The sequence below is a fragment of the Notolepis coatsorum genome (assembly GCF_963971535.1).
Source record: "Notolepis coatsorum genome assembly, chromosome: 18".
Classification (NCBI taxonomy): Eukaryota; Metazoa; Chordata; class Actinopteri; order Aulopiformes; family Paralepididae; genus Notolepis; species Notolepis coatsorum.
Genome location: NC_140182.1, coordinates 44,423,536 through 44,434,376, shown reverse-complemented (window position 1 = coordinate 44,434,376; position 10,841 = coordinate 44,423,536). Strand labels below are relative to the sequence as shown.

General features: G+C 48.3%; 1 protein-coding gene across 1 annotated transcript in view; it reads right to left on the bottom strand.

The window, feature by feature from the left end:
- The window catches only part of LOC311245346 (FERM domain-containing protein 4A-like), a gene marked incomplete at its 3' end in the record, with an annotated part of 51,364 nt that overhangs the window by 12,791 nt on the left and 27,732 nt on the right, over window positions 1-10,841 (bottom strand). The window contains exons 3-4 of the mRNA XM_084335189.1: window positions 10,393-10,487; window positions 3,369-3,461 (exon numbers count right to left, since the gene is read on the bottom strand). Coding sequence (XP_084191315.1) covers window positions 3,369-3,461; window positions 10,393-10,487 — 188 coding nt within the window. The remainder of the gene's footprint in view (window positions 1-3,368; window positions 3,462-10,392; window positions 10,488-10,841) is intronic.

Here is a 10,841-nt window from a genome sequence, read left to right as displayed (position 1 = left end):
AAGTTATTTGCACGCATGTTATGACTTTGAAAGTCTGCTATTTCCTATTTCCACTGCAAAGACGGCACATAAGTAACAATACTTATTATTTCATGGTCAACGCTGACTCATAGTTTGCAGCCATTTGTGTCCTATGTGTGTGTGTCCTTTGTGTTGTGTGTGTGTGTGTGTCCTTTGTGTGTGTGCGTAGTGCGTGTGTGTGTGTGTGTGTGTGTGTGTATTACAGGGGTATATTGAGTGAGTGAAGACTGTAGTGGGATCGATACTGCAGGGTTTAAATCTGGTTATCCATTGAGCTGGTCGAGAGAATGAGAGGCCTCCCTGTCAATATTCCATGTGAGCATTTAATTAAAGCCACACTCTTGATGAGACACACACACACACACACACACACACACACACACAACACACACAAACACACACACACACACACACACACACACACACACACAACAGCATGCATACGGACACACACACACACACACACACACACACACACACACACACACACACACACACACACACACACCAATATTGTGCTTATGAAACTAGGCAGGGAGGTCTTGTAATGGATTCAATGCTGACATTTTGGACTGATTGTACTTCCAGCATAATGCAGGATGTGTGGAGAGAGAGAGAGACAAAGAGGAGAGAGAGAGAGAGAAGGGCATAGAGAGAGAGAGAGAGAGAGAAGAGGAGAGAGAGACGAGAGAGAGAGAGAGAGAGAGAGAGAGAGAGAGAGAGAGAGAGCGAGAGAGAAAATGAATAGAGAAGGACAGAGAGAGAGAGGAGAGGAGAGAGAGATAGAGAGAGAGAGGAGAGAGTGAGAGAGAGAGAGAGAGAAGAGAGAGCGAGAGAGAGAGAGAAGAGAGAGAGAGAGAGAGAGAGAGAGAGAGAGAGAGAGAGAGAGAGAGAGGGAGACATTTGCAGAGACTGAGGCAGGAGATTCAATTCAATAGAAAAGAGAAGGGAAAGCAACGCCTTCAGATAGTGTCAAAGGTCACAGCGCCACCTCTAAATCCTCAAACATCTATTAGTCTACATAGTAAACACACACACACACACACACACACACACACACACACACACACACACACACACACACACACACACACACACACACACACACACACACACACACACACACACACACACACGCGCACACTCAACTCAACTCAACTCAACCCACATCTACAAACGGTGTCTTAAAAGGTCTACTGTTATCCGGCCACTAAGGAATTAATGAATGACGGAGTTCAGGAAGGTCCAGAACACAGTCAATGCTATCTACATGTATTCATGCATAATAGCTGCAGAAAGATCTACGTTCGCCCCTGATGAAGGCATTTTGCGGAAACGTAGTGCTGCTTTTTGCAACAACATCAAATACTGTTCTTGAAATCCAGAATAACAGCAACCGAAAACAGCAACCCCCCCCCAAAAAATAAACAAAATCGCTGCTATGGCAACAAAATAGTAGCGATGACCACAACCAGTCAAGTCCCAAACATGTGGTGAACAATACGTCTGTGTGCACAGAGAGCCTGATGATGTCACGCGGCGCCCCATTGTTGTCACTAGAGAGAGACCCTTATCGCCAGCCTCAGCCTGCTAGCGGCCGCCACGCAGGACATTGTTCCACGGAGCCGCCCCGCGTGTCACGTTCCCCGCGCGCGCTGCAAGCCGGCGTCCAGTCCCCCGGGGCTGCACTGTGACGGGACCACCTCGGGCGGGACGGAAACACCACAGCGGCCCAAACAAAACACACGACTTTCCTCTCCTGTGTGTGTGTGTGTGTGTGTGTGTGTGTGTGTGTGTGTGTGTGTGTGTGTGTGCTGTGTGTGTGTGTGTTGCAGGGTGGGGGGTAGATGTGTGGGCGTTGAGGTGAAGCGAGGTCACACAAGCTCTCTTCAAATCATGTACCTCTCCTACGCCTCACAACGGCCAAATGTGAAGATGAAAACACACACACACACGCACGCACGCACGCACGCACGCACGCACGCACACACACACACACACACACAATACGGTTCCTGTGTGTGAATCAGGAGCTGGGAGCTGTTTTATGTAAGAGCCATTGTAAGAGCAATACAAAGAGCAGCCGGGAGGGGGGAGGGGGGAGGGGGGGGGGGGGGGGGTACATTTCATAACCCTGCTGGAGCAGGTCAGAGCAGAGCCGGACTCTTTACTGAATAACCGCCTCTTGTACATCACGATGAAAACACAGGAACACCAGCGGGGCTTGACCCTTGTTATAACTGAGTGGTGCAGAGATGGAGAGGAGTCGACACGGTGCAACATATTCTGAAGAAATAAAAAAGAGATGATGAAATGTTTGCTGTGTGACTGTAGCTCCTTGCACTGAATATGGAATCTATTTTCTCCTCTACTCTCCTCTATGTTGTAAATCTATTTTCTCCTCTACCTGGCTCTCTATGTTGTAAATATATTTTCTCCTCTACTCTCTTCTATGTTGTAAATCTATTTTCTCCTCTACCTGGCTCTCTATGTTGTAAATCTATTTTCTCCTCTACTCTCCTCTATGTTGTAAATCTATTTTCTCCTCTACTCTCCTCTATCTTGTAAATCTATTTTCTCCTCTACTCTCCTCTATGTTGTAAATCTATTTTCTCCTCTACCTGGATCTCTATGTTGTAAATCTATTTTCTCCTCTACTCTCCTGTATGTTGTAAATCTATTTTCTCCTCTACCTGGCTCTCTATGTTGTAAATCTATTTTCTCCTCTACTCTCCTCTATGTTGTAAATATATTTTCTCCTCTACTCTCCTCTATGTTGTAAATATATTTTCTCCTCTACTCTCCTCTATGTTGTAAATCTATTTTCTCCTCTACTCTCCTCTATGTTGCAAATCTATTTTCTCCTCTACCTGGCTCTCTATGTTGTAAATCTATTTGCTTTTTTGCTTTTTGAGCAGCGGCACTTTGTAGTCATGGCGATGCCGTTTATTGGGATCTTGCATGCGGCGCATAACGATGAGCTCTGAGAGGCTTGTGATTGGCTGAGAGGCCCCATGGCGGGAGTCAAACACCGGGGTCAAAGCAATTTCACAGGTGCCGGTCATAACTGACCCCGCTAATCTGTTCCCATTATTACACACTCACGCACACGCACACCAACGCATGCACACGCACACCCACACACCAACACACGCACACACACCAACACACGCATGCACGCACACATCCTTCTAATGTTGAGTCGGTTCTCACACATATGCCTCTCAATGTTGCACACAAACAAACACTCACAAAACAACCACGTATGCGCACACATGCAACACACACACATACACACACAGATGTGTGAATGAGGCAATGTTTTTGGAAGAGTGCTGAAAGCGTACCTGACACAGAAGTAGAGGACTATGGGCCCGGTCTTCTTGGGGAACTCGTGTTCTAGAACCCTCCTGTCCAACTGCAGCCAGCTAAAATGGCCCCTGAGGAGGAAGAGCAAACAACCAATCAACACAGAGCACCCCACAGAATCCTCCAATAAGGGGTCTGGGATTCTACTCCTATCTGACGGGGAAACAGCATAGTTGAGCATTATTAATGTACACTTTAGGATTGTTGAGCCATCTGTCCCTCCCTTCCTTTCGTTAAGCCCATCTTCTCTCTTCTCCTCCACCCCTCCCCTCTCTCTTCTCCTCCACCCCTCCCCTCTCTCTTCTCCTCCACCCCTCCCCTCTCTGCTCTCTCATTCTCTCTCTCTCCAGCAGGGAGAAAAAGTGCAGAGGCAGCTTGTCACCCTGGTAACCCTGCTTGGTCTCCTGAGCAACATCTCTCTCTCTCTCTCTCTCTCTCTCTCTCTCTCTCTCTCTCTCTCTCTCTCCCTCGCTCTCTCTCTTTCCTGTCTCTCTCTCTTTCCTGTCTCTCCTCACAGTCTACATGTGACATTGAGAGGTCAGAGTTCAGGCGTCTCCCATCCCCCCCCCCCCTGACCAACACACATGAACAAATGGGCACATCACAGATTTGGGCCCGAGGAGACTGAGGTCACAGCTGGAGCAGGTCTGTTGTCCTCTCTGGGTATCTGTCACTGTCACCCAAACACCAGACAGTAACAGGCACAAGTTGGACCATGTGCTCCGTATTCAGTCTCTCTCTCTCTCTCTCTCTCTCTCTCTCTCTCTCTCTCTCTCTCTCTCTCTCTCTCTCTCTCTCTCTCTCTCTCTCTCTCTCTCTCTCTCTCTCTCTCTCTCTCTCTCTCTCCCATGTTCTCCTGTGTTCTGGGTCGACAGCGTCTACAGGCTATTGTTTAAATGGCGTGAAAACAATACTTGATTTCTCCTGTGGATTGTGTGGACTGATACAGCCGTTTGTCAGATCGCCGGATTGTTGATTGTAGCTCAGCAAATACTTGTTTGAGTGGATTGTCAAAACGCTGTTGGAACCCGCAAGAGAGACTTGGGTTGGAGGAGGTGTGAGAGAGATAGTGTGAGACATCCACTGCAACAACATTAGAGCAACCGGTGGAATTAAAGCACAGGTCTCCTTTATAGTGTTATATATGCTCTACTAGGCTTTTATCTTATTGAAAATCATGAGTCAGCATATTAGGTTATTTTATGTTGAGATTGTTACTATTGAAACTATTAGTGCAATGTTGTCAGAGCCATTTTCGTGGCGGTGCACTGGTTTCTGGCAAACTATTGAGTTTTGTAGCCATAGTAGAGTTCGAGACCCCAGTTCGTAACGCACACCTTGATGTACTGTAACTACTGTGACTTTTCAAATACAAACGCTTCAAGGACAGTCTTTATTTGTCATCAGATTAACACACACACACACATGCGATGGGTGACCCACAGGAACACACACACACACACACACACACACACACACACACACACACACACACACACACACACACACACACACACACACATGCGATGGGCGACCCACAGGAACACACACACACATGCACTGAGTCCCTGATGAAATGTTCTCTGCACTTCCCATCCCATCATCCTTCCCCCCAGGGGCAGCCGGGAGCAGACGAGGGCTGCAGCGAGCACCGCGCCCGGGGACCGATCCCAGTGCTCCTGTCCGTCTTCGTCAGGGACGCAACAGCTTTAGCGATCTGTTGTGCATGTTTTTCCATTGGGTTCATCTCTTTCTGGAGGGGAAACCCTTGCGAGCACGGGGAGAACATGCAAACTCCACACAGAAAGGCCCGGGAGATACCCCATCAAGGCAACAGTGTTAACCACTACACCACCATAAGTATGCTTAACCAGCTACACGTATGCTAATTACGACAGGACAGCTGTTTCAATTGTTAATCGCTGGTGGCACCATTCATGTTTCTACACTAAAATAACTGGAGATTATACGTTAACAGCACAGGTCTCTGCTTAAATGCCAACGCCATGACATTGGCAATTGCCGATCGCTCTGAAGGTTGTCGATCCCCTAAGTCGGCGTCCATCGGTACGACCCTAGCTGGCTGGCTAGCTAGACAGCAGGGGTCTACGCAATAAAAGGAAGGGCAGAGAGAGGCAGGCAGAGAGAGGCAGGCAGAGAGAGGCAGGCAGAGAGAGACAGGCAGAGAGAGACAGGTAGAGAGAGACAGGCAGAGAGAGACAGGTAGAGAGAGACAGGCATAAAGGACGTCTCTTTGCTTGCCTGTATGTATCATTAAAATGTTACCAAGGCACAGTGGGAGGAGGAGAGCGGCAGGAGGTTGTTTGTACAGCCAGGCTGTTGTACGCTGCTGCCTCTGAGGAGGCATCTTTGTGGGTCATCTATCACAATAAAACTCATTAAAATGCCATGTTTTTGCATTTCAAACACGATAACATCTTCTGTCTAGTCAAAACAGGGGTCTCACGAGGCTCTATCTGCATGGTCAATGTGTGTAACAACCTTGGGTCTTCAAATAGTGACTTTACAAGCCCAGTAGTAAAATAAACATTTTGTAAAAAAAATCTAATGTTTTCAGTTAATGGAGATGGCCATGATGTGGGCTGAGGTGGGAATTGAGTAAAGAAAATAGGGCAAAATCAAGGCATTTACCAGAGAAATGTAAAGCGAAAACCACTAGAAATGTTGTCGGTAGTAAGTGGTGACAGCACTGACCTTGTCCATTGTCTCAAAGTGCTTCCTGTGTATCATCATCACCTTAAAACACCCACTTCTACTCATCAAGGTTTAATGAGCGCTCAGACTGACTGACTGTGTGTGTCGATCCACATCCGTTTTAACACTTTCACTACCACACTACAGAAGGTTAACCCTTTCACTACCACACTTGATTGATTGATTGATTTAAAATTGTATTAACAGATTGCAGAATGGGTACAATACAGTACGGCTCAATACACACAATTGTTAAGGGAATGCAGACCAGAGAAAGACTTTCATCTTGTTTACATCAGGGTCCCCCATTTTCAAATCACAACATTTATGACATACACGACATACAAATATACAGTACTGTTTATTTACAGACAGAATTTCTAAAAGTTGATACACTTGAGGGGGAGGAAACTGTACATTGGGGGGGTTTGGACATTTAACGCGGCCAGTTTCGAATTGCGGCCTCCCGTAGGTGCTTTTTTAGAGTGGTTTTGATGGTGGGTAGGGATTCACAATTTCACATCTTTTTACGGCTGTGGGTAGGGCGTTCCACATTGTTGTGACATAATTGCGAAACGTGTTTAGTCCCTTGTTTGAGCCGAATCTGGGTTGGACATGATTTGTGGAGCTCCCTCAGGTGTTGTGATCGTGGTATTCACTGACCTTTGAGAAGTATCTCGACATGTACATGGGTACCTTAGTGGTGTAGTGTATCTTGTAGACCAGGCCCATTGCAAGTTGCTGTACTCTGTCGTCTACTCTAAGCAGGGCGACAGTGGCTCGGTAGGTAGAGCAGTCGTCTGGCAATCCGGAGGTTCCCGGTTCGATTCCCACTCTTCCAGGGCAGCGTGTCGATGTGTCTTTGAGCAAGACACTTAACCCCCAATTGCTCCCGATGAGCAGGTTGGCACCTTGCATGGTTGCCTCTGCCTCGGTGTGTGAATGCGTGAGTGAATGGGTAAAATGTGAGTAACAAATTGTAAAGCGCTTTGGATAAAAGCGCTATATAAAAAAGCAGCCATTTACCATTTACCATCCTAGGATGTCAAAGTGGGCAGGGGTGAGGTGGGTTTTAGGAGTAAGGTCTAGCAGTAGTCTGAGCAGTTTGTTTTGTGATGTTTGTAATCTTCTTTTAGTGCCTTTGAGGTGCTTTGGTACCATGAGGTGCAAGCATAGTCGTAGTACCCTTGAATGAGTGCTCCTGTTAGAGTCTTCAGGGTATTCTTGTTTACCAGAGAGGAGATCCGGTATAAGAATCTTGTTTGTTGGTTGACTTTTTTTATTACATTGGTTGCCATTTTGTCACAGGAAAGATTTGCCTCTAGGATGGAACCCAGGTATGTAATTTCATCTTTAATTTCATCAAAACCAATTGCTTTTAGTTTGTCAATCAGAATGGAGTGATTGACAGTGTCGAAATCCTTTTGGAGGTCCAGCATGACCATGCCGCAGTATTTGCCCGCATCCACCTCTTGTTTGATGTGGTCGTTCAAATAGAGAAGGCATGTGTCAGTGGAGTGGGATGTTCTGAAGCCAGATTGGAATTCGTAGATAACTTTTTTCCGCGAGGTACTTTTAGACCGGTTCGACTTTCGAGATGGAGGTAAGAATAGAAACAGGGCGGTAGTGTGGTAGTGAAAGGGTTAACCTTCTGTAGTGTGGTAGTAAAAGGGTTAACCCTTTGTCGTGTGGCAGTGAAAGGGTTAACCTTCTGTATTGTCACAGTGAAAGGGTTAACCCTTTGGTAGTGTGGTAGTGAAAGGGTTAAATAATTTCTCAACAAGGAGTATCTGTTTGATGGACAAGAGGCTGACAACGCAATTCCTCTCCATCAGACTTCTGTCTGCTTCTAACAGGCTGAATGTCTTCTGAAACTGACACGTACATTGTGATCCGAGTGATACAGCACATAATAAATACAAACACAGAAAAGTCAATCAATTAAACATTGTGGTGAAAGATTTAAACTGATCAACAGAGTTTTAAAGTGCATTGCGGAACGTCCCACGCGTCGGGTCACAGAAGCTAATGCAGCGCAAACTCTGGGGACCTTAAGCGTAAACCAATCACCAGAGCGAATGTGATAAGGTCCAGAGTTCAGGTCCAGCAATGAAGTGATGTAGGGTGGAAGATCATCAATAATGGCTTCATACAGAAACAGATGCTAGTGCAAGTCATGTCTCTCTGCCAGAGAGGACCACCCGATCTTAACATATTGGTACCATAACTGTCACCAGTGATGAATCTAATAACAGCATGACATACAGAGCCCAGAGGCTTTAGAGTGGAAGCAGCAGCATGTATATAAACCACGTCTCCAGAATCTAAAACAGACAGAAAACAGCTTCTTCAACGACCCTCCTGCTAAACATTGGAAAAATTATACATGCCGTCTCTACATATGTATAGTTACATTAGTTCTAATTCCAAAAACAAACCAATGGACAACGATACTCTCTGTTAGTTTTGTGGCGCATGAATCTGTCTGCTCTCTTATAGTACATTCACGTACGTTCAGCAAGTAGAAATAGTGTCTCACTTGTGTCAGTTTGACCGTTGGACAAAAGTGCGTTGTGTTGACATTTACCAGAATCATTTCTTTCTTGCTCCATCGCGTCGGGCGAAGTTCTTGCTGAAAGCGGAAACATTCTGCACCTCTAGTGAACGTCTCACCGTTTGCACTGTCTGGAGCGAAGCAGCGTTTGCACTGTCTGGAGCGAAGCAGCGCTTGCACTGTCTGGAGCGAAGCAGCGTTTGCACTGTCTGGAGCGAAGCAGCGCTTGCACTGTCTGGAGCGAAGCAGCGTTTGCACTGTCTGGAGTGAAGCAGCGTTTGCACTGTCTGGAGTGAAGCAGCGTTTCCACTGTCTGGAGTGAAGCAGCGTTTCCACTGTCTGGAGCGAAGCAGCGTTTGCACTGTCTGGAGCGAAGCAGCGTTTCCACTGTCTGGAGTGAAGCAGCGTTTCCACTGTCTGGAGTGAAGCAGCGTTTCCACTGTCTGGAGCGAAGCAGCGTTTCCACTGTCTGGAGTGAAGCAGCGTTTGCACTGTCTGGAGCGAAGCAGCGTTTGCACTGTCTGGAGCGAAGCAGCATTTGCACTACCTGGAGCGAAGCAGCGTTTGCACTGTCTGGAGCGAAGCAGCGTTTGCACCACCCGGAGCGAAGCAGCGTTTGCACCAGCCGGAGCGAAGCAGCGTTTGCACCACCTGAAGCGAAGCAGCGTTTGCACCACCTGAAGCGAAGCAGCGTTTGCACCACCCGGAGCGAAGCAGCGTTTGCACCACCTGAAGCGAAGCAGCGTTTGCACCACCTGGAGCGAAGCAGCATTTGCACCACCCGGAGCGAAGCAGCGTTTGCACCACCTGGAGCGAAGCAGCGTTTGCACCACCTGAAGCGAAGCAGCGTTTGCACTGTCTGGAGCGAAGCAGCGTTTGCACTGTCTGGAGCGAAGCAGCGTTTGCACTGCCTGGAGCGAAGCAGCGTTTGCACCACCTGGAGCGAAGCAGCGTTTGCACCGTCTGGAGCGAAGCAGCGTTTGCACCACCCGGAGCGAAGCAGCGTTTGCACCACCCAGAGCGAAGCAGCGTTTGCACTGTCTGGAGCGAAGCAGCGTTTGCACTGCCTGGAGCGAAGCAGCGTTTGCACCACCTGGAGCGAAGCAGCGTTTGCACCACCCGGAGCGAAGCAGCGTTTGCACCACCCGGAGCGAAGCAGCGTTTGCACCACCCAGAGCGAAGCAGCGTTTGCACCACCCGGAGCGAAGCAGCGGTTGCACCACCCAGAGCGAAGCAGCGTTTGCACCACCCAGAGCGAAGCAGCGTTTGCACCGTCTGGAGCGAAGCAGCGGTTGCACCACCTGGAGCGAAGCAGCGTTTGCACTGTCTGGAGCGAAGCAGTGGTTGCACCACCTGGAGCGAAGCAGCGTTTGCACCACCCAGAGCGAAGCAGCGTTTTGCACCGTCTGGAGCGAAGCAGCGTTTGCACCACCCAGAGCGAAGCAGCGTTTGCACCACCTGGAGCGAAGCAGCGTTTGCACCACCTGGAGCGAAGCAGCGTTTGCACCACCTGGAGCGAAGCAGCGTTTGCACCACCTGGAGTGAAGCAGCGTTTGCACCACCTGGAGTGAAGCAGCGTTTGCACCACCTGGAGCGAAGCAGCGTTTGCACTGTCTGGAGCGAAGCATTCACGCAAAAGTCCACTCAGATACGACCAGCACTGGGCTGTGGAAGAAACCTGCACCTGTGACCCTGTAGCCTCTCCAAGACCTTTCCGACATCACGTGACTTACGTTTCGTCCGTGTAGGAGATCCCAAAGTACTCCTTCTCCTTGAGGTTGAAGTGAGACGCCACCAGATCCAGCAGGTCCTTGGCCATCAGCTTGGGCTGCGAGGAGGAGAAGAGATGCACGTCATTATGGTTGGAATAGGAAGAAGGGGCGGGCTTTGTGTTAAGTGTGTGTTTTATATGGTGTACAGGTGTGGGGATGGAGTGTACACATAGGTATCATTGCACCAGCTATGTTGAGCTGAATGTACATTGTACGGTATTGATTCACTGCAGTGACTAAGCATTTTGACAGAGGAGCGAGGAAAAAGAGAGAGAAAGAAAGAGGGAGAGGGAGAGAATATGAGAGAGAGAGAGAGAGAGAGAGAGAGAGAGAGAGAGAGAGAGAGAGAGAGAGAGAGAGAGAGAGAGAGAGAGAGAGAGAGAGAGAGAGAGAGAGAGAGAGAGAGAGAG